This window comes from Panthera pardus, unplaced genomic scaffold (genome assembly GCF_024362965.1).
Source record: "Panthera pardus isolate Hobbes unplaced genomic scaffold, ASM2436296v1 HiC_scaffold_2, whole genome shotgun sequence".
Lineage (NCBI taxonomy): Eukaryota > Metazoa > Chordata > Mammalia > Carnivora > Felidae > Panthera > Panthera pardus.
The window spans coordinates 41,690,216-41,712,781 of record NW_026526765.1 but is presented as its reverse complement, the minus strand read 5'-3'; the positions used below and the strand labels follow the sequence as shown (position 1 = coordinate 41,712,781).

Here is a 22,566-nt window from a genome sequence, read left to right as displayed (position 1 = left end):
CTGCTCCCTGGTCAGAGGCCTGACAGAGCAAGGACTATGGGTCCTGAGGGCTGGGCTGCCCCTCCCACCCTCCCTGGGCCTCCTGCTGCAGCTGGATATCAAAGGCTGCTTTGTGCACTGAACTGGGTTTTGGTCCTTCTTGTGCCAGGGAGGAGGCGGGAGGAGGGACACCGTTGGGAGGCTGTCCCCTCCCAGCTCTTCTGGCTGGTGTTCCCAGGGACTTTGGCCTGGGGATGATGATGCACACATGGGTGGCTGCTTCTGTATTCCTGGGGAGCCGAGTCTGTCCTGGGGCCCAGGTGAGTCTCCTGGGGGGCCCGGGCCCGTGGCTTGGCTGAGGTGGTTGGTCCAGTGAAGGCTCAGGGATCTGCTGGGTTGGGGAAGCTGCTTTTCCCAAGACAGGGAGATGGCCGTGCTTTCTGGCTCCCTCTCCTCCGTCCCTCATTCAGTATTTGCTGTTCGGGTTTTGTGAGAAAGGAGTTGAGCCTGGGAAGCTTCTACTTTTCCTGAAGGGCGAGGCTTTGAGCTCACTCTGTGGGGAGCCAGTGCTGCTCTTGGCTTGCAGGGTGTGACTAACCCCTTCCATCCTTTCTTCCCAGGATTCCCTAGGTCAGGAAGAAACCTCAGGCAGTGAGTCTCTGGGGCCCATGCGTGGTCACAAATTTGGCCTCCGTCCCACAACCCTATTTTCATCAGGGTCGCTGTTACCTGAGAAAAACAGGCAATTTCCTGCCTCCTACCTATTACAGAGTGATATATTTTTTTAAAGTTTGTTTATTTACTTTGAGAGAGAGAGAGAACTGGGGGGAGGGGCAGAGATAGATAGATAGAGAGAGAGAGAGAGAGAGAGAGAGAGATTGAGAATTCCAAGCAGGCTCTGCACTGTCATGGCAGAGCCCGATGTGGGGCTCAAATTCACAAACTCGAGCTCATGATCTGAAGAGAAATCAAGAGTCAAACACTTAACCGACTGAGCCACCCAGGTGCCCCTGACTTCTTTCTTTCTTTTTCTTTCTTTCTCTCTCTCTCTCTTTCTTTCTTTTCTTTCTTTCTTTCTTTCTTTCTTTCTTTCTTTCTTTCTTTCTTTCCCTCTTTCTTTCTCCCCTCCCCCCCCTTCTAGGTACATCTTGAGACCATGGAGAGTTGTTGCTCTGTGAAATTGTCAAGTCATCTGAGACTTGATATTAGGTGACCAACCATCCGAGTTTGCCTGGGCCCGAGGGCTTTCTCAGCATGCAGTCAGTGCTAAAAGCAGGACAGTCCCAGGCAACCAGCGTGGTTAAGTCACCCTAACGCAAGCTTCTTGCTTCTTTTCAGAGCAAGGCCAAGGTGGGGCCCTGCCATCTGGGGTATGGCATTTATCAGGATGTGTGGCAGCTTTGTGGGAAGCTGGCAGAGTCAGGGAGGACTTACTTGGGAGATAAGAGAGCACCATGCCAAGGAATCATTCCTAACCCTTGTTAGGATTCCATGTCTTCCAGAAGTACCACGTGATTCCTTGGAAGGGGAGCCCAGGAGGACCCCGAGCCAAGGCAAACAAATTCCCAAATGATGCCCGTAGCACAAAAGACATGATCTTTAGCTGTGAAAACATTTTGTTTCTCCAGACTTCTAAGGTTTATAAACTGTTCGGATCCTTCCCCTAAGTCCTGCTGCCATTGTACCCCATGGGAACAGACAGTGAACGGAGTGTGGGGGCACAGAAAGGATCACTGGTCCGCAAGCCAGTGATCTAGATCTGACTCAGCCTACCTTTAACTGGGCAGGCATCATCATGGTTAATCGCCTGGTCTTTGAGGCCAAAGCGTCCGGGTTCGATCTTGGTTCTTTGACTTGCCTTAGCAATTTACTCAACCTCTCTGTTTCAGTTTCCTTGTCTATAGGTTTATGATATAATTATGCATTCCCCATAGAGCTATGGTAGGGATTAAGCCTACATGTGAAACACTTAAACCGACCTGGCACACGGTTAATTAAGCACAAGAAATTAAGCACATATTAATTACATTTCTATGACCCTACCGTACCAAGCTCTCTCTCTAGGTCTTTGTTTGCTCATCTATAAGATGAGGCGTTGTAGGCTCGGCCTGCAAAGGAGCCCTAGGGAGCTCTGCTCCTGCTCTCCGACCCTCAGGTTCAGCTGGAGCAGCCCTGCCTCTGTCTGACACCCTGTCCTCAGCCCAAGATTTCAGGTACAAGAGTTCCGTGGCCCCAAACCAACCAACCAACCAACCAACCAACCAACCAACCAACCAACCGACACTGAAGAAAGCATCCTCAGAATTCTTACGACCTTATTGGCCAATTATTTTATTGTTTCACCTGAATTGTGGCATCAGTAAGTGGTTGGGATCCTGAATCCACTAGTTCACCAAGAGTCAACCTGCTATTTACTTTATTGAGGCTTTTCGTGCCATTTTCCAAACTGTTTTCTGTGCTTGTCGGGGACTTTCCCTAGGGAGGATGCTATGGCTGTTGTAGGTCTGAGGACTGTTGATATAAACATCGCCTTTTCGGCCCCCCTTGTATCCTGGAGACATGGAACAAGGTATGCGACACATCCTGGAGCGACTCTGTGGTTCTGTGACTTTGGGCAAGTCTTTTACACGCTTCAAACCTTAGTTTCCTATCTGTAACCTGGATCTAATGGTACTATCTGTCATATGGAATTTTTGGTGAGGATTAAATCAGGTAACTCATCTCATGGGTTAAGTACAGGGGCTGGGTTCTGATAACCCCTCAGTAATTGTGGGCTGTTTTCTTGTTCACTAGAAAAGATTATTCCCACAACCCTTGTCCCTAACTCCTGGCTCCACAGTGGTCCTGTTTCTGGCTGCTTCTGCCATTACAGCTGTTTAAGGGGGAGCAAAGAGCAAGGGCCAACAGTCCTCAGGGTGAGGGAGGCAGGAAAGGAGAAGGCTCTTGGTAGCACTGAGCTCTGGACCGATGCCTCGCCGGCTTGCTGGGGTGTCACACAGTGAGGAGTGTTGGCTCTGGCGACCCCAGGTGATATGTATTCTCACACATGGGCTCCGCCTAAAGCGTCTGTTCCCTGTGACGTTTCTCATTTCCTCACAAAGATCTCCCGATTGCACATGCTGGTTCTGGTCAATTGCCGTCTTGTCTGACTTCCTGGACCCTTGGGTATTCTTGCCACAGTTTAATAAATTATAGTTGCTCCCTTAGGAGCCCGGAGCAAGTCATGTCAAAGTTCATCAATCTAAAAGCTTCTAGCACTGCCCCCTTATCTTCAACACATTCTTGAAGAAATTTGGCAGCCTTACACTCTGAAACGGAGGATGTGAGAGAGAACATTTGCCTACGTTGATCATTGGTGGTTTTAACTTTCAACATTTTTGGTAGACGTGAATCATGAGTATAATAATAGGAAATTGAGGGAGAATGCTGCCAATAGTAAATGATGCTTCGTATTTGAACTTTAAAAAGCTTGTGGGGCATTTCGAACTTACTCATAATAGAGAATATCGGAACAATAAACCAACCGTCTAGCTTTAGCATGTTTTGAACATTATACCGTATTAGCTTCAGAATATCTTTATTTTATTCTCTTTCTTAAAAAAAAACGTTGCAGACACAAGTAGGGTCCCCTGGTAGTTCTCTCCTAGTCGCATTTCCCTCCCCCTCTCTCTCCGTAAAGTTAATTACTTTCATTAATTCAGCGGTTTCGTGCTTTTAGTACATGTCCATGTACCCGTAATCATTGCAAAGAATTTCTTCTGCAGATTTTGATACTTAAACAAGATGATAGCATCGTGCAACTTCTTTTTTCCCTCTTTGTCAACATTAGGATTGGAGATATGTCCGTGGAGATAGATGTAGCTGTAGTTCTAATTTGATACTTGCCCCAACCAGGACAGAGTAGGCTTCCATCATAAAAACTTCCAGTGCTGTGACTGTCAGGTCAAAGAAGGAAAAAGTATGTAGGTGGGGGGAAGAAAGCACGCAGGGCAACACTTGCTTCTTAAAGTCGGGGTGGTGGGTAAGAGCAAGGAGGGGAGAAGTAAGTGTAGATGCTTTTGTCCAGCAAGTTTCTGGAAGGGAGATGCTTCCAGATTAGAGCCCTGAATTCCCAGTTAGGGTTAAGGTAATGGTGGCAGCGAGGTCCGCCCCCAGTGATCTGGATGGCCTCTGACTCTGCGGCTAACTCGCTATGTGACCTTGGTAAAATCACTGCTCCTCTTTGGGCCTTAGGTTCTCCACGGTAAAATGAGGAGTAGAACTACATCATCTCTCAGATCCCTCTATCTATTCATTTTTCTATAATAATTGTCTCTCCCTTAGTTTTATCCTTTGTATTCAATTCGTCAAGATGCTTTCTCTTTCCTTACTTGAAAATACCACGTGATTCACTGTATTCCTTCACTTCTCATTTGCCAAGATCACAGTCCACAGTCTCACGCTTCATGTTCCCTATTGCCATTCAAGCTGGCCTCCCCGCCTTTTGCCTTTTCTTCTCCCTGTCCTTCTTGTGCTACCCCCCAAGGTAGAGTTTCCAATATTGTTTTGCCATCCCCAGGCTCAAGATTCCCTTCATGGCTCCCTATTGCTCGCTGTTTCTATTCTACATTTCTCTCCCTCTCTTACCCCTACCATATCTATCAATTTTAGCCCCATGATCACTGACTTCTCTGGTATGTAAAGACTGGTTTCTGCTCTCTCATGTGTATGCAAAGCTCATTCCCCCTTATCCTACTGATCTCTTTGCTGATAGCCTTGCTCCCCCCCCCACCCCAATAAACCTAACAAGAGAATGAAAAAGAAACTGCAGACTTGGAAATAATACGTGAAAACCATGTATCTGATACTTGTATCCAGAACATAAAAAAAAACCCTTTTATAACTCAGTGATAAGAAGGTAAATAACCTAATTAAATGGAGCAAAAAGTTTATAAAGATACTTTCATTCAGAAAATATATCGATGGTTGGGAATGCAAACTGGTGCAGCCACTCTGGAAAACAGTATGGAGGTTCCTCAAAAAACTAAAAAGAGAACTACCCTATGACCCAGCAATTGCACTACTAGGCATTTATCCAAGGGATACAGGTGTGCTGTTTCGAAGGGACACATGCACCCCCATGTTTATAGCAGCCCTCTCAACAATAGCCAAAATATGGAAAGAGCCCAAATGTCCATTGATGGATGAATGGATAAAGAAGATATGGTGTATATATACATACAATGGAGTATTACTCGGCAATCAAAAAGAATGAAATCTTGGGTGGGAAGGAGGGGATGGTGGGTGATGGGTACTGAGGAGGGCACCTTTTGGGATGAGCACTGGGTGCTGTATGGAAACCAATTTGACAATAAACTTCATATATTGAAAAAAAAAGAGAATGAAATCTTGCCATCTGCAACTACGTGGATAGAACTGGAGGGCATTACGCTAAGTGAAATTAGTCGGAGAAAGACAAAAATCATATGACTTCACTCATATGAGGACTTTAAGAGACAAAACAGATGAACATAAGGAAAGGGAAACAAAAATAATATAAAAACAAGGAGGGGTACAAAACAGAAGAGACTCATAAATATGGAGAACAAACTGAGGGTTACTGGAAGGGTTGTGGGAAGGGGGGTGGGCTAAATGGGTAAGGGGCACTAAGGAATCTACTCCTGAAATTATTGTTGCACTATATGCTAACTAACTTGGATGTAAATTTTAAAAAATAAGATTAAAAAAATTGTTTAAAGCAAAAAAAAATAAAAATAAAAAAAAATAAAATCATGAATGGGGGAAAAAAGAAAAAGAAAATATATGGATGGCAAATAAGAACATAAAAATGTTCAACACCATTAGTTATTGAGGAAATGTAAATTGAAACAATGAGATAAAACTGCACACCTATGGAAAGGCTAAATTTAAAAAGAAGATAATATCAAGTGTTGGTGAGGGTATGGAGCAACTGGAACTCTCTCACACTGCTGATAGGAATGCAAAATGGTGGCCATGAACTTACTCCTTCGAGATGGACTTACCTCACAGGCATTCATCATCCTTAGGCTGTTGTTTCTTTTCATGCAGTCTTACAATCAGGACAAAGCTTGCTGGAACCAGGTGTAAATGAGTAAATTTGACAATGTGGGGATGCTGGTGGCCAGCGAAGAACAAATTCCCATAGAGGGGCAGCAACCACTGGGCTCCAGCTGACTGCTGTCACATGAGGGCCCTGAGCTACAGATCTTCCAGTTTTCAAAGCGAAGCCAAGCATCTAGGCTATGTAGAATATCCCAGTTTCTTTTTTTTTTTCAATGATCAATATATGTTTTACTTTATTTTATTTTTATTTATTTTTTTATACAATTTGTTGTCCAATTGGTTTCCATACAACACCCAGTGCTCATCCCAACAGGTGCCCTCCTCAATGCCCATCACCCACTTTCCCCTCTCCCCACCCCACCCCCCCATCCACCCTCAGTTTGTTCTCAGTATTTAAGAGTCTCTTATGGTTTGCCTCCTTCCCTCTCTGAGAGTATCCCAGTTTCTAAATGATGTCAAGGAATTCAAATTTAAACTTTAAAAAATTCACTGTTCTGGGGGTTGGGAGGAGGAAAAGAAAAGAGACGACCAAAAAAAGAACAAAAAAAGAAAAAAAGATGCTTGTGGGTTTGTTATAGCCTCTGGCCTCTAGTCAATCAGTTTTCAGTGTCTCAGAGTAGGGAAGCAGGCCGCCACTCCAAGTGTTTTCCTGGGACCAGCAGGAGCTCCACTAGGGAGCACATTAGACAGGCAGAACCGTAGGCTTTCAACCTAGTTGAGACAGAATCTAAATTTTATCAATATCCCCAGGCAATTCATACACACATTCAAGTTTGAGAAGCACCAGTCTAGGTGTATGGTTCCCAACACTGGGCCCAATTAGAATCACTTGGAGAATTTAAAAGAATGTCTATGACTGGGCTGCACTAGGAAGCAAGTAAGTCAGCATTTCTGGAGATGTGGCCTAGGCACTGCTATTTTTAAAAACCCATCTGAGTGATTCAAGTGGGCAGTCAGAGTTGAGAAACACTAACTTAGATCAGTCTGACATTTATGAGTGGCAAAGTGAAGCCTCGGGAAATGGATGGGTGAAATGTCTTGCCCAAGGTCATTAGCTAGGGTGTGGGAGAATCTGATTTGTGCTCAACCTCTTATCTCACGATTCCCAAGCCTGTGGCTTTTGGCTACCGTTACCTTTGGTTCCTGGGAGCAGAACCACAAAATAATCCTGTTCCACGATAGCTCGATAGCTCATGACTGCCAGCCTTCCAGCTAAGTTGCTTTCAGCACTGAATGCCTAACGAGATGGACTGGATGAAAGGCTGTGAGCTGACGGGCCCCTCCTTCTGCCTATTCAAACCCAAATCCATTTCATTCTCCCTATACGTCACCCCCAAATGTGCTAACTGCTCCTGCTATGAAGAAATGGAAGGTCCTCCACCTGGGCCTCAAAATCTTGCTGCATAGGCATGGAGAGGAGGCCAAGACCCCTGGCAGCAGTGTGAGAATCTGGGCTCGGCACCAATCAGCAGTGAGTGGATGGAGTGTGATTGCTGGTCCCTTATCACTCTTGGGCTGCATCAGTAGAAGAACAGGTCCAGAATGGGAAGCTGGTAGGTTTCCTTGAGTCTGACCTAGCACAGTTTTACAGTTGGAGAAACTGGGAGAATTAACCTTGTGCCTCCCACAGAGTGGTTGAGCCAAGATTCCTAACCCCTCTTTCCAGGAGAAGGTAGTGCTCATAATATGCTGATCCCATGGGATAGTCCTTGAGCAGTTTCGTGGTCAAAGGAACAGAGTAACCACACAAGTAATGTGTCAATGAGTTCTCTTGTGTCTTCAGGATACCACAAAGGAGGCTCACATTTCCCAGTGATACTTGTGAAATGTCCTTCTATTCTTTTATAACCATTGCCCCATGCTTTATGGCTGTATTCGCTTCTCCTTTCAACTCTCTGCCATCAAAATAGCCTCCTTCCTAACCCTAGCCTATGCCATGACCCTCTTTCTTCTCCTTTCACTCCAATTCTACTCCTGTGAAGACAGGAACATTTTGGAGATCTCATACAGGACTCTAGTGGGCAGACAGTCTGGGGACCATCGTACATTTCAGGTCCATGACAACCATGCATGCCTCAGTCATCTCCCTATGACACCACTCTGTCTTGCTCTGCTCTAACACTTCTGTGATCCACCCATGGACCTCAGATCTATAATGACCTTGAAGGCTCAACACAGAATGAGCATCTTCAGGGTACTCAGCCAGGGGACCCAGTCTGACGTGTGAGCACGAATCTGTTCTGTTTGTTTATTTAAAAAAAGTTTTTTTAAATGTTTATTTATTTTTGAGGCAGAGAGAAACAGAGCATGAGCAGGGGAGGGTCAGAGAGAGAGAGGGAGACACAGAATCTGAAGCAGGCTCCAGGCTCCGAGCTGTCAGCACAGAGCCCGACACGGGGCTCGAACTCACAGACCATGAGGTCATGACCTGAGCCGAAGTTGGAAGCTCAACCGACTGAGCCACCCAGGCGCCCCTGTTTATTTTAAATAAAACAGGAGCACCCAGGCGACTGCAGGATTGAGGGAGCATGTGTGACAGGTCTTTGATAACAGTTGAGTACTAAATAATTACAAGGTAATGGTGCAAGCAGTGAGAATTCTTCCATGCCACCAGCCCTGGAGAAAAAAATTGTCACTTGACAAGGACTTACAGTCCATGCTTCTATCTTGCTTACACCCACACAAATGATCTTTCACTTGCTCTCCTCCAGGTAAAGAAACTCCTTCCAAGGATCCAACCATATCGAGTGAGGTTATAGCCTCATCTGAAGACAAGGAAAAATGTTTCCTGTCACAGAATATGACTCCAGGTATTTAAACCCTAAAGAGAAGCCCTATTTGTTGAAACAAATATTATCCATGTCGAATACCACAGTAACCTCCTTATGTCTCCCATCTGCAAGCTCCCTTCCTCTTATCCTTTCTAGGCACCACCACAAAATGCATCGTTGTGGGCATGGGCTTGACTGTGACATTCACTTGCTCACAAATCTTCCGGTGCTCTCTCCATTGCCTGCAGGATTAAGTTAAAGCTTCTCAGACTGACACTCAAAGCTCTTCATGATCCAGCACGTATTAGGAGCTCCATATATGTTTGCTATACTAAAGAAAGTATATTATCATCAGGGACCTTTTTTGAGGGCAAATCGTGTGTCAAGCATGTGCTAAGTGATCGCGTCTCATTCTCACGTGCTCACCTCTAGGAGGTGCCGCCAAACTCCCCATTGCAAAGGTGGCAGAGTCCCAGAGAGAAAGGCAACTTCCCCACCACTGCAAAGCTAGTAGGTGACGAGAAAAGCAATCAAACCTGGGTCCTTGTTCATAACCACCGTGCTTCACTGCCACTCCAAGCATGTGCTCCTGTCTGGCATACAAGTGTTAGATTTGCGAAAAAGATTTGCATTATGAATGTTACAAGCGACATGAACTAGGTAAATGGATATTGCTTACTTGTCATTACGGGTTCTTTATTTTTATTATTATTATTTTTTCAATTCTGTCCAGCTGCTGGGCTGACGATGAGAAAAACCTTGCCCTTTCTTGTTCTTGTGTCAGTCTGCTTATTTGTCTGTCAGCTTGGGCCATCCTGGAAAAAAAGGTAACTTGCCATCTGTTGTTTCCTGAAGGCAGTGGAGTCAGCATTTTGCCTTCTCGATGCATGAAGGCCAATGAACAGAGGGTACGTGTAGGTGAAATTTATCCAACCGGGGCTGGTCTCTTCCATCTTTCAGTGTTTTCCTCCATGACGCTGTTTCCAGGAAAGTCACGGAGTGAGAAGGGGACACTTTACTCCAGCTGCCAATCTCTCCTTTATGCAGAAGAGGCGTAGACAAAATCAATCAGATACATTAGCATGATTAAACGACCAGTTTTCAGAAAGATTTTTAAAAAATGACAAAATGCACTTCACACTAACGCTGGAGTGAACTTGATCTATTCCCCAGTCTGGTCATGCTGAGGGCACTGTAGGATCCCAGACAGGAGGCTCTCACGGATGGCTCTCACCTGTTGGGATCTCAAAAGCAGTTTGCTTATTTAAATCCGGTCTTTTGAGTGACACATCCACGGATCCATATGCAGGGCAAGGAGATCCCCACTGAAAGGACTGTCATTCGTTCGGGGCTATTGCAAGAGATTCTGGAAGGGAGTTTGGGTCAGGCTTTGGAAGGACAGGAGCGATGGGCTTGGCAAAAAGTCATCCCAGAATCAGTCAGAGTCAAGATTGATTACAGGTGTGACAAGATGAGAGCAGAGAGATCAGGAATTGCTGTAGCACTGGGGTGGGGGTGGGAAGTTTGTGAGGGTCAAGAGCCAGCGTTTAAGGTGTTAAGTGAGTATTTGCTATGTTGGAGGCCCTGAACAAAAAGCTTTATATGCATAATCTCATTTGTAAGCCTCTTAAAAGCTGTGTGAGATAGGTTATTCGACAAGTCATTTTGCTAGTGAGAAAAGTCAAGTGTAGAGAGGTAATTAACTGTTGGGCATGGCAGTTAGCCAGCGCGGAGCCCAGCCTTGAGCCCAGGTCTGTGTGACTCCGCCTCCCTGGGCTTCGCCTCCTGCCTCCTCCGAGAGGTCAGCTCGCTGATCAGTGAGGCTCCCAGAAGACTGGATCCGCTCGGCTGCTGAAGATGGACGGCTTGGATGAGATTAGATCGCAGGCCAGGGAGGAACGGAGTGGAACACACATCCACCCGCAGTTCATACCAATGTCAGGTCAGTTGGGCGTGTCCTGTTGGAGCCAATCGGCAGCCACAACATTTTCAGGACTTCTAGTTTAAAAATGGGCCTCTTACAGGTAGGATTCCAGGCTGCCTTGTGTTACCCAGGTCAGCATGAGAGGGGCCGTCTTTAAAGTGCTCAGGGATTTGCAAAGTCCCTGCAAGTTAGGATTAGAAGAGAGACCTCCATGGTTATGCAGTCCAATGCCTTTTTGGCTCCTTGAGTTTGCTAATTATTAACAAGATGGCTACTTATTGTCTAAAGAAGGCATGTGGCAAAGTTCGGTTATAAGATGAACCTCCTCAGCGTGACCTTTCCTCACAACACTATTCAAAGGCATACCTCAGCCTCCAAGTGCTTGGTCCCTCTGTCTGTTCGCCTGATTGCATTTAGTTTGTAGCACTTTTCTCCCTCCGAAATTATTGTGTTCACCGAATGGGTTACTTGCCTAGAATACAAGCTCTGTGAGAACAGGGACCGTGTCTATTTTGTTCCTGTGATACCCCAGTGCCTGAAGCAGCCTCTGCTCACAATAGTGGTTGAATAAATGTGCATTCTGAAGAAATTAAAGGTAGACTTTAATACATTACCAGTTACCCTGACAAACATTAATAGAAACATTATTAGAAAGAAATGGTTTAGAGAAAAACGTATGGTGTATGCATAGTATATAAAGTACATAATATCTATGACATATCATACATTTGACATATTAATACATTTCCCTATGAATGGATAAGTTGGTATTTGTTCAAAACTTTCACAAATCATTCACAGGAGGCAATATATGTCTACCTGTTTGTATCGGCATTCAGTGCCAGGCAGCGTAGAAATATACCTTGTTCAAAGCAGGAATAACCAACAGCAACTCCTGGGATTCCAGAACATGCTGGGGCTTCAGACTTTTCTTTTTCTTTTCTGCCTTGGGGGACATTTTTCAAAAGGTGCTCAGAAGATTGTTAGGTAGTTAGGAGTACTTGTAATCTCTAATTAATGAGGATACCAATTTAAGGTTTAGGTGTGGGAAGCATTGGGCCTCATCTAATTCTTTCTTCCCTTTTATTGCATTTCCAGCCTGACCTGATTGCATTTCTCTCTCTCTTCTCTTTAAGATCTGACCCTCTCCTTCAGTGTGAAGAGCCGCTCCAGGAGGTGTGTAAACGGCCCCCTGCAGGAAGCAGCCAGGAGGCGGCTCTGGGCGCTGGAGAATGAGGACCAGGAGGTGCGTGCACTGTTTAAGGTGAGCTTGGATGGAGGGGTGCGATTCTGAGCCTGCCTTGTGTTTGTCCGGCCGCTGCAAGGTTCACCAGCACCTGGGACAGTGCCGGGAACAAAGTAGGCCCTCAAGAACAGGGCTGACTGAAGGAAACAATGAATGAAAATGTACATATTTTCTGCCCAACAAGAATAGGCAGCACTCCGAAGCTGGCGAGGAGTTGCAGAGTCAGAGAAAACGGTTTCAAATCTGCCACTGTTATTTGTTTGACCTTCTACAAGTTACTTACCTGTGTAGGATGGGAATCGTTATGATATCTATCAAGTATGCTTTAAAAAAAAATGAAATTAATTTTTTTGATTGGAATTTTATTGTTTTTTATTGTGATAAAATATGCATAACATAAACTCTCAACTTTAATTATTTTCAGTGTGTAATTCGGTGACATTAAGTGCACTCACATTGTTATGCAACCATCATCACTGTTCATTCCAGAACTTTTCCATCATCCCAAATGGAAGCTCTGTACCTACTAAACAATAACTCTCCTCTGTCCCCTTTCCTCAACACTGGTAACCAATAAGTATGTATTTTTTTAAATTACCAAAATTGCCAATCAAAAATTAGTAACTATACATTTTAGAATCGGAGGGAAAAAGGCATTGAAGTAAAAAACCAATTCGTCCTCTTTCATAGTGGGTAGCTAGTATCTTCAGTTGTTACACCAAGGAAGAAGGGTATGGCCAAATTATTTACAGCTTAGGAGGGACTTACTAGGAGAGCCAAAGTCAGAAATGGTTAAAAATTGTTGCAACTAGAGGTGGGATAAAGAGAATATTACCTTTTGTAATAAACTAATATGTTCTTGTTATCTTTACAGTCCCTGAATTAATTTGATACAAATTATAAAGGGAAATGTGTTCTATTAATCTGTCACGTATAAAAAAAAAAAAGAAAGAAAGTGTTTGGTTTGTTGGGAGGAGTCAGTGAGTCAGTATCTGTAGAGAGCTTGGCTTTGCTTGGGTGGTGGTATATACTCCATAAATAGTAGATAAATTATAAATAGTAGTGTTTTTTTTTTTTTTTAATTTCCAGAATTCAGAAACTTGGAGGCACGAGCTGCTAACTGGCACCATAGTTTTTTTAAAATTTGAGTCACTCTCGGCGTGGGCAAGAGCTGGGTTTGATTGAGCCAGGTGGTCTGCTGGGTTGAGGATTGAGCCAGGCAAACTTGTGTGCCAGAACTGAGACCTGGAGTCAGCTGGATCTCAGCTCCAGCCAAGGTGCCACGGCACACACACAGGTGACCATGGGCAGATTGCTTAACCTGTCTGTGCCTGGCCCTTTTTGACGTGGAGAGGGCCATTTTCTATTAAATCTGAGGTGCCATTTGATTATAAAACGCACCAACATCTTATATACCTCAAAGGAAAGAAAAGAAATACTGCCAATTAAGTATGATGCTGTGCTTCCTTCTCTCTTGTTTCAGAAATGGTCAAATGTGGGAAATGTGCATCTTAGAATGTATTCAGTAGTGTAATCGTACTCTTTTCACAGGGTTATTGGGAGTAAATGAGGCAATGTTCATAAAGATCTTTGTGAGGTGCCTGACAATTGATGAATCTCCCAGAAATCAATTTTTATCTAGAGCCTGTTCCCTGAGCAACAGGATCGACATCCTCCAAGGATCTGGGGACTCCTGGGGCCTGGTATGGGAGAACCCCAGCGTTTTGACTTTGTTGACCTGAGGGCTCTTTCTCTCTCCTGTCCTCTTCTCTTCTATCCACAGGCTAGATATCCTCTCTTTCTATCCTCTTCTTTCCACAGGGTTCTCCCAGAACAGTATTCCAGGGGTTGATCTTTGATGGCAGGACCTGGCTTGGGGGAGAAAGGATGTTCTGGCCATCAGTCCTTATAGTCAACTGTAGAAGCTTGGACAAGAAACAGAAAAAAGATTTTAAGGGAAAATCAAGTCTGCATAGTGGTTCAGGCCTGTTTTCTCAGTTATTGAAAAAAACTGGGGTAGGGGAGCATGCAAACTGGCCTAGCACAGCCTTTCTGGAGGGCAGTCTGGCCCCTGCATTTTAGGATTGAAAACATGAATGTCTGCATTCCCAAATGCACATCTCAGAATAACTTGCGTCAAGACTATCAAAGATGTGTACAAAGATTTAACTCTAGGATGTTTATCACGGTACTGTTTAGGATGGTAAGAAAATGAAAACAACTCAAATGTCTAACCATAAGGCAATGTTAAGAATTAATTATATTAATGTAGCAATGACATATGTAACCATTAAGAAGAATGTAGATTATTTAATGACAAGGGAGCTGGTTCACAAAATATTATTTAGTTACAAAAGATTACAAAACAACTTACATAATGTAATTCTACTTATATAAAAATAGTTACTTCCAGGGGCGCCTGGGTGGCTCAGTCGGTTAAGCGTCCGACTTCGGCTCAGGTCACGATCTCGCAGTATATGAGTTCGAGCCCCGCGTCGGGCTCTGTGCTGACTGCTTAGAGCCTGGGGCCTGTTTCAGATTCTGTGTCTCCCTCTCTCTCTGACCCTCCCCCGTTCGTGCTCTGTCTCTCTCTGTCTCAAAAATAAATAAACGTTAAAAAAAAAATTAAAAAAAAAAAATAGTTACTTCCAAACTCGTGGAGAGGAAAAAGGATTCAGAGTTAATACGCAAGGGTGTTAACATCGATGATCTCTAGGAGGGGGGATTGTGGATGATTTTTGTTTCTGTGTAATTTGGTTTTTCTGTCAGCTTTATGAAAATACTCATTAGACATAGATTCACAATCAAAGTTTCTTTCAAGGTGCCTTCTATTATCTATCCTTCCCCTTCCCTTATACACCTTTTTTTTTTTTTTTTTTTTTAACACAAAAGGTATTCTTTGCACTTTGCTTTCTTTCTGTTGTGGCTGTTGTTCCATCTAGCAGCGTATATTTGGAGCTGTGTCAGAGCACCAAGAATTTCCTCATTCTTTTTTATGGCTGAGTAATATCATAATATTCCATTGCGTGGATGAATCATAATTCACCAGTCTCCTATTGATAGACATTTAGGTTGTTTCCTTTTTTTTTTTTTTTTTTTTGGTGATATAAAAACAAATCAATGCCACAATCAAGAAATTCATACGAAGCATTTTGCGTGTCTATGAGATCATTAACAAGACGCTGTCACCCCAGGTCTTCTCACTGTTCTCTTTACCCAGGATCTCTCAGCCAGGTTGGTGGGTATCCAGTCCCAGAAGTCTCAGTTCCTCATCACCTTCAAGACCATGGAGGAAATCTGGAAGTTTTCCACCTACTTGAACTTAGGTATGATGTGGAGCAAGCAGGTGGAGGATGTAACTACATCAAAGTTCAGCCAATATGTAGGGCTTGACATTGGGGAATTGGCCCAGCTCTGATAACTGAAAGAGGTAGAGCCCTAACGTGGATGGTTAACTTTTGAAATGTCACAAACTACCTGGAACTAAATCTAAAGCAAATATTGACTACTACCTTCAAATGCTATGTGCCACATTTCTTCGATTTCAGGAAGAGACTACTTTCTCAGATAATCAATCAACTAGCAGGAAGTTCTTAGTGATCTACTAAATTCAAAGGGCTGGGAGAGATACAGATTGATGGTTTTGAAAAAAAAAGGAAACCAGTCTTCAGTAAGATCAGAGTAGCTGCTCAGAATAGTAAAGCTCTGGATACTGTAGCCCACGTTTTTGGAAAAGGGTCAAAGAAAGGGATGGGAAGTTATCTGCTAAAGGGGACTCAGACTGCAGGGTTTTCTAGGAAATGACCTTGTGGAGGGAGGGAGGGGTCAAGATGGCTCTTGGCTAGAAGGTATAGCTTCCCTGGTAGTCATGGCGACTTTCTGTTCTCCATACTGTTCATCTCCTGTGATCATTTAGAGACCCACCTCCAGTTTAAGGTGTACTCCATGGACCAGCAACATTGGCCTCATGTAGAGCTTGTTAGAAAAGTGGAATCCCAGCACCCATCCCAGACCAACTGGCCCAGCATCTGTATTTTAATATGATCCCCAGGTGACTTATGTGCAATTAAAGTACAAGATGCACAATTATAGAAAACACACGAGGCCTAAGCAGGTATAATGGAGAGTCAGAATGGAAAAAAACAGGTTTTTGCATCTTAAGAAAGAGGCAGTCTCAAACAGAAGCAAAATTTTAACATAAGTCATTCACATTTATAGGCGTGTGTGAATTATTACCCATAGTTGCAATTTGCAGAGTTTCCAGTCTGGTTTTAACAAGGGAGACCATACTGAGCATGACTGATGGAGAGGGTCAGAGAGGGGATGTTAAAGAAAATCCTGACTCCTTTGTGGGTCATGGGCAGCCCACCAGCCACTGCATCATCTGGGACATAGAAATTTGAAACTCAAGTCAGGAAAACTTGAAGGGGGTGGGTGACCAGGACCTCCCAGGGTCCAAATTATGATCTTGGAGATTTCTCCATGGATGTATTAGAAAAAGGTAATTAGGTTTGGTCAGCTCATTGCACATTTATGGTGACCCAAAACGTGTTGGGAACGTATTTCCCAACAGATGCTGAGAAGAATCAGTTCACTCTAGAAATTTTCTAGCTACCTCTCTATGCTCTTCTAATGCCAGTTAAATGGGGTCAGGTTGAGGATGGAAGTCCAAGAAGGAACTTCCAAAAGGAGCTTTCTCAACCTTTCCTGGGCTCAGCTAATGGCAGAAATCACGTTGTCCAGGAATCTTGTTGGCTTGATTTCTTAGGCTATGTATCTGCATGTCTGGAACATCTCCTCTTTGACCATAAGTACTGGCTCAACTGCAGATTGGTGGAAGATACAGAGGTCCAAGTTTCCGTGGATGAGAAACACCTGGAAACAATATACCTGGGACTTCTGATACAGGAAGGTGAGCTTGGAGTGGGGTGGAATGGGCTTTTATGTGGATATTTATTATCAGCGTCCTTGAAGTAATTAGGATACACAGAGAGGCAAAAATCATTCAAAGGTGAGAATATTCATAAAGAACCCACCTGTTATAATATTACTCCAAACATATCTCTTGGTTTGACACTGACATGCCATGAACAGCTATATTTGTCAGTCTCACTGATTTTCTGGTGTTAGAACCACTTGGGGAATTTTTAGAAGACGCCCATGCCAGGGCTCCACCAGGGCCAATTAAAACTCCAGAGGTAGGAGCCAGGCTTTGGTATTTTTTGAAAGTTGCCCAGACAATACTAATGTGCATCCGAGAGTAAGAATCCCTTTTTAAAATATATATGATTGGATTGTGAAATAAAATTGCAGATCTTACAAACCCCGCAAGACTTTATGAAATTGAGGAAAATGGTGTCAGGGAACTTCTTGGAGCACCGGCTGATCTGTTTACAAGGAGGAATCTGAGCAGGGCTACAACCAATCAGTTAACAACTGATGACGTCACAGACACAGTGAAAAAGCCAGATTTGCATAGAATTTTTTGCAAAATGATGCTGTTTATGATTGCATTGCACAAATCACAATGGAAGGAAAGAATGTCATACTGTGCTACTGTAAAATCTAGTTGCAGAAATTATATTCGCCCAAATCAACTTATTCTTTTCTGGTCCTCAGGTTAAGCAGAAGCTTGCAGTTGTAACTGAAATTCCATTAAATGTATTTTCATTAATTTTTGTTTCATTTTTTTTTTCAAGGCAAAGTCCCAATTAAACCTTATTCTCACAAATTACTCAGAGCTTGTGGTGTCTAATTTAAGTGCCTTCCCTCTCAGTGGCCTTTTTCCCCCCCTGGTACAGTTCTTCTGGGATCCCAAAGTCTCTCTGGGATGCCTCTCCCTTGGCTGTGTCCTTGACTCCCAGGAAGAAAAGTATTTCGGCTTCTGTTAGAAATGTTATGTTGTGTGATAATCCCTTTTCACTTCCTTCTACTCCTTGGAGGGGCTTTTCTCATTATCTACAGGCCACTTCTTCTGCAGAGCCGTGTGCTCTGTGGCTCAGCCGCCTGAGAAGGAAGGGGAGTATCTGACACTTTGGAAGAAGGAGTTAATCTCCGTGAAAATAGTTGAAGGTGGATCTGAGTGGGAGGGCGTGTCCCTGGTGACTGGTCAGCGGGGCCTGGTGCCCGTGTCAGCCCTGGAACCTCTACCGCTCCCTTTCCACCAGTGAGTAGCCACCTGCATCTTGGGAGTGGGTCCCAGAGCAGAACTGAGGTCTGCACGGAACAGAGGAGACATTTTTGCACATATGGGCATCTATGGTGCCAGGGAGGGAAGAAAACCTGGATGGTTTTTTGTCTTTTGTCATTTTTTTTTTAATGGTCAAAATTTGCACAACTTGATGAAACTGGAGACAACTCAAAATTTCAGATGGACATTGTACCTAAGAGGAAACCTACTGCCTGATCTCCAAATGCAATGTTTCTCAATGTGGGGGCTGGGGACCATTTGTATCAGAATCATCTGGGGATTTACTATAAATTCAGTGCCCCCCTGGCCATCTTCAGACTCTATTAGGATTAGATTCAGGAATTTGCATTTTATATAAGCTCCCTTTGAACGTAAGAGGATGTGTTCCATACTAAAGTTTGAAAATCCCTACCGGGAGATTGTCACATACCGAGTGACAATATGCATGATCCCAGGCTGTGGACTGTGTGGTTGGCTCTGGCAGAGAATTTGACAGTGATAATGGAAAGGGATCCCTTGTTAGTTATTTCACTGGCCAACTAATCGCAGAGCCAAAAAAATCACCCCAGGCCTGCTGAATTCCTCTCCTTTTCACAGTGCCTAAATGCCCAATAAATGTCGGTCATCATTATAATAGGAATAATAACCATGATACTTACCCATTATCACCCTCATTGTTATTTAACGGACTATTCTGCTCGCTGTTGTCAGTTTTTTGAAATCTGTGTTTGCAAACCCCGCGTTTCCATTGGCAGATGGTTCCTAAAGAACTACCCAGGAAGCTGTGGCTTTTCCAGGAAGAGGGATTGGACAGGCTCCTATCAGATCGGTATGGCTGAGTTGAAGACGGTATTGTCCGGGAGATCATATCGCCCTGCCTCCTAATTTTATCTGCAAGTTTGGAGTCCATTGATGGGAATTCCTGTTTAGCCTCTGCTGCTCCCTGGACTTGGAGAAAGTGGTTGCTCTCTATAACCTGGGTTTCCTTGCCTGTGAAATGAGAAGTCTCAACCCAGGGCTATTGATACAAATGCTCCCAGGGGCAGAGAGGGCCTGAATGGGAGAGGTAGGGGAGTGGTAGGGACCATAGGGATTTAAAGACATATGGGTGAATAAGCAGCCTGGTGTGGGCCGCATGTGGGCCGCAGGCTGCCTGTTCTCAATCTCTGGTCAAAACGTTTTTCCAGTTTCCCTTAAAGTTAGGTGAAATGGGTCTTGAATGTAGGAAGAGTCAGAATGCCTGGCACACAATGGATATACTCAGTAAATATTTGTTGAATAGAGAAATGAAGTCTATATATATTTACATATATATGCAATATTATGTATTATGTATATATGCGTATATTCTAGGTAATCTCTGTATGCATGTGTATGGATGTGAGTACACATAAATACACATACACACATGTAGCTATAAGTATACGTGTATCTACTGGAAATGAACTGTAATGTTTTCTAAGTGTCTGAAATATAATTCCGTTCATCTTCACCCTTAGAGCCCCTCCCCACTCCCAACCAACTTAGCCCAAGTGCAATTTTATAAGCTCTGAGCTCCAATGACACTTTATTTTTTTTTTTCCCAAATAGCACTTTATAAAAAGAAATGCAGGGAATTATGGAACCCAGACATTAGATCTAATCAATCAGTTGACCATAAATAAGATTTTCAGCTATCTGAGGCAGTAAAAGCATTCCCTGGAGTTATGAATACAGGGCTGTGACGTCTGCTCTGGGTTCAGATTCTCACTCCACACCTTAAAACCAGCGTGATCTCCGTCGGTTCACAAGCTTACTGTGCCACAAGTTCCTAATGAGTACAATGTTACCATAAAACTGACTTCGAATATCATGAGAAATCCACCAAAGGACATCTGAAAATCTCTTAGTATGGTTTTTTCGCGCTGCAGGTGTTTAACGCACTACAGATCCCATCAACCCACGAAGTGGTGGGAATTTCTGACCTTGAACACACAGCCGATAATAACTTGATCAAAAATGTCAGGGGACAAAAAAAAAAAAAAAAAAAAAGCCAGTAGCTTCAGCAGAACAGCTAACGCAAATACCAAAACTAAGACACACAAAAACCATCATTTCAAGCAAAGCAGGATTAGCGGAAAGAAGTGTTAACCAGAAGTTGAGAGACTGAGTTCCTTGGACAAATCACATACCTTCTCTGTGCTTCCACCTTTTAACCTATAAAAAGGGGATTCTGATCCCCTTGGGACTCTGGGGAGGATCTGAGAAAATGGGCTTAATTAGTACTTTGTAAACTGGACGGTGCGGAGCTTATAAATATGTCATTACTAGATCTTAGCTGGGAAACTCATCAAGCTGAGTAATGACCATCGCCAGAAGGGAAGTCTTCCAAATCCCTCTGGGTCCTGAGCGGTTTTCTGTTCACCGGTGACATGAGGCTAACATTTATGGAGGGTTGATTAGGTACCAGGCATTGGGCATGTAATCTCTTTGGCCTTTCCTAATATTTATGAGGCAAGCATTCTTATTATTCCCATTGTACAGTTGGGGAGACTGAGGCTCATAGTGGCCAAAGGAGTTGGAAGGAAATGGAGAGATCCCACAATGTTTTTCACACTGGTCTGTCAATTTGTGCTAAGCATGACAAAGTATTTACGTGATAATGGCAAATCAGACATAGCAGGACGATATAGGAAGCTTTTCAGCTTGCCATGAGTGAACTTTATTCAGTTTTAGCGTATATCCAGTATTCTGAGATGATCTTTCCTGCATTTGTTAATACATCATTTCTTTTGTAAAGTGAAGGTGACAGTGGATGGTAGTTCCTTTCTTTGAATGTCCTAGTTTGCAAAGTTAAAAGCCAGTTACCCTGTGTCATTCCTGCCAATTTCTTTCTTTCTTTCTTTTTTTTTTTTGGTGGGGAGGGGGGTGTGGTGGGGAGGCGATTTTATTGGTCCTTGAAATTCTAAATTCTGGGGACCCTTCATTTCATAGTATGCTGGAAGCAGTTTCTGCCTTATTTAGTTGACATGGATGTTATCTCCCCACAGGCAGAGGAAAATGTAAGGCCTGGAAAGAATATGAGAGGGAAGAAAAGGATGAGCTGAATTTTCACCAGGGAGAAAGCATCGAGATCATCGGCTTTGTCATCCCTGGGCTTCAGTGGTTCATTGGAAAGTCGACACGCTCAGGAGAAGTGGGCTTTGTCCCCACCAGGAACATAGATCCTGAGTCTTACTCCCCAGTGTGAGTATGGCAGAGAGGCCCTCTGGGATCCTGGAGCGGGCGCCTTCCCAGTGGCCCCACCCCATCCTGAACGGGATTGAGATGAGCTCCAGGGTTCCCTGGCAAGACAGAGCCAGAAGAGCGCATTCTGACCACCAAGGCTGTCCCCAGGGCTGATGGGAAGGGGAGGATGAGTGATCAAGAATGAGTCAGGTCAGTTCCGTTCAGCAGATGGTCATGAAGGCCTTCCTGTAAGGAGAGAAGCACGGCCCCAAGGTGAAGGGCCTGCTGTCATCCCTGCAGGTGTGGTGTTGGCTCTTGTATTCTGCCACTTACCCATCCAATCAAGGGGCCCCATTAGGGAAGGGCTCACACAGGGTCCTATAGATTACAGCTCAGGGAAAGGAGAGATCCTCTCATGGAGGTTTACCTGCTGAAAGCTAATTGTGTGGCAACAGTGTTGGCCACAATGGTAGAGTATATCTTCCACTCATTTCTGCCTGGAGTCTAGAGGGCTGGTTCTGAGGAGCAGATCGTGTGACCAATGAGCAGCAGGAATATTGACCAGTCTCCCTGGGTTGGCCTTCCTGCATGAGGATAAGAAACAGTAGGAAGCCTGGGCCCAGAAAGTACCAGAAGGAACAGAGTTGGCTGCCACATTGAGACACAGGGAAAACGTGGCTCAAGGATTATTGAAGGCCCTGAACACTCGGACTGGAATCCCTTCCCTTGTGTGAAAGAGCCACTGAAGAGAGTGGAAGAAGGGCAAAATCTCCTTCTAAGCCCTGACCTTTATAGGGAGAAGAGACAGAAGGTCGTTTTCCCTACACAGAAATGTGGGAATCCAAGTGAGTCTAATCAAGGAAGAGACTCACTGAGCCCCTAAAGGATTATGGAGTGAATGGGAGTTTATAAGGAGGAAAAGGGTGTTCGGAGAACTCTCATGAAATAGGCAGTATTTGAGCCAGCTTTGTATGATGCAAGATATTTCAACTGATGGAAATGGAGAAACGTGAACACAGGTAGGAAAAGTGAGGGGGATGCTTGAGGAATGGCTCCTGCTCATTGAGAAGCAGGTCATCAGGAGAGCACTGGTGTGGCAAAGACTCGGCGGGGCATGACGTGGCCATGAGGTGGCAGACGGAGAATGCCTGTGCAGGGGCCTGTG

The 22,566-nt window shown here is 44.2% G+C and overlaps 1 protein-coding gene across 6 annotated transcripts in view; it reads left to right on the top strand.

Annotated features, from left to right (window-relative positions):
- Positions 1 to 22,566, top strand: part of SH3TC2 (SH3 domain and tetratricopeptide repeats 2) — a 57,968-nt gene that overhangs the window by 7,763 nt on the left and 27,639 nt on the right. For 2 of the 6 annotated variants that reach the window (XM_053907011.1, XM_019464370.2), the window contains exons 1-8: positions 71 to 299; positions 8,775 to 8,873; positions 11,895 to 12,022; positions 15,225 to 15,330; positions 16,773 to 16,916; positions 17,969 to 18,170; positions 18,950 to 19,023; positions 21,224 to 21,419. In XM_053907011.1, coding sequence (XP_053762986.1) covers positions 248 to 299; positions 8,775 to 8,873; positions 11,895 to 12,022; positions 15,225 to 15,330; positions 16,773 to 16,916; positions 17,969 to 18,170; positions 18,950 to 19,023; positions 21,224 to 21,419 — 1,001 coding nt within the window. In that variant the 5' untranslated portion in view covers positions 71 to 247. Of the gene's footprint in view, positions 1 to 70; positions 300 to 8,774; positions 8,874 to 10,388; positions 10,777 to 11,894; positions 12,023 to 14,929; positions 15,331 to 16,772; positions 16,917 to 17,968; positions 18,171 to 18,949; positions 19,024 to 21,223; positions 21,420 to 22,566 lie in introns of those variants that run through there. The other 4 variants (XM_019464371.2, XM_019464373.2, XM_019464372.2 and 1 more) reach the window with 4 other exon arrangements.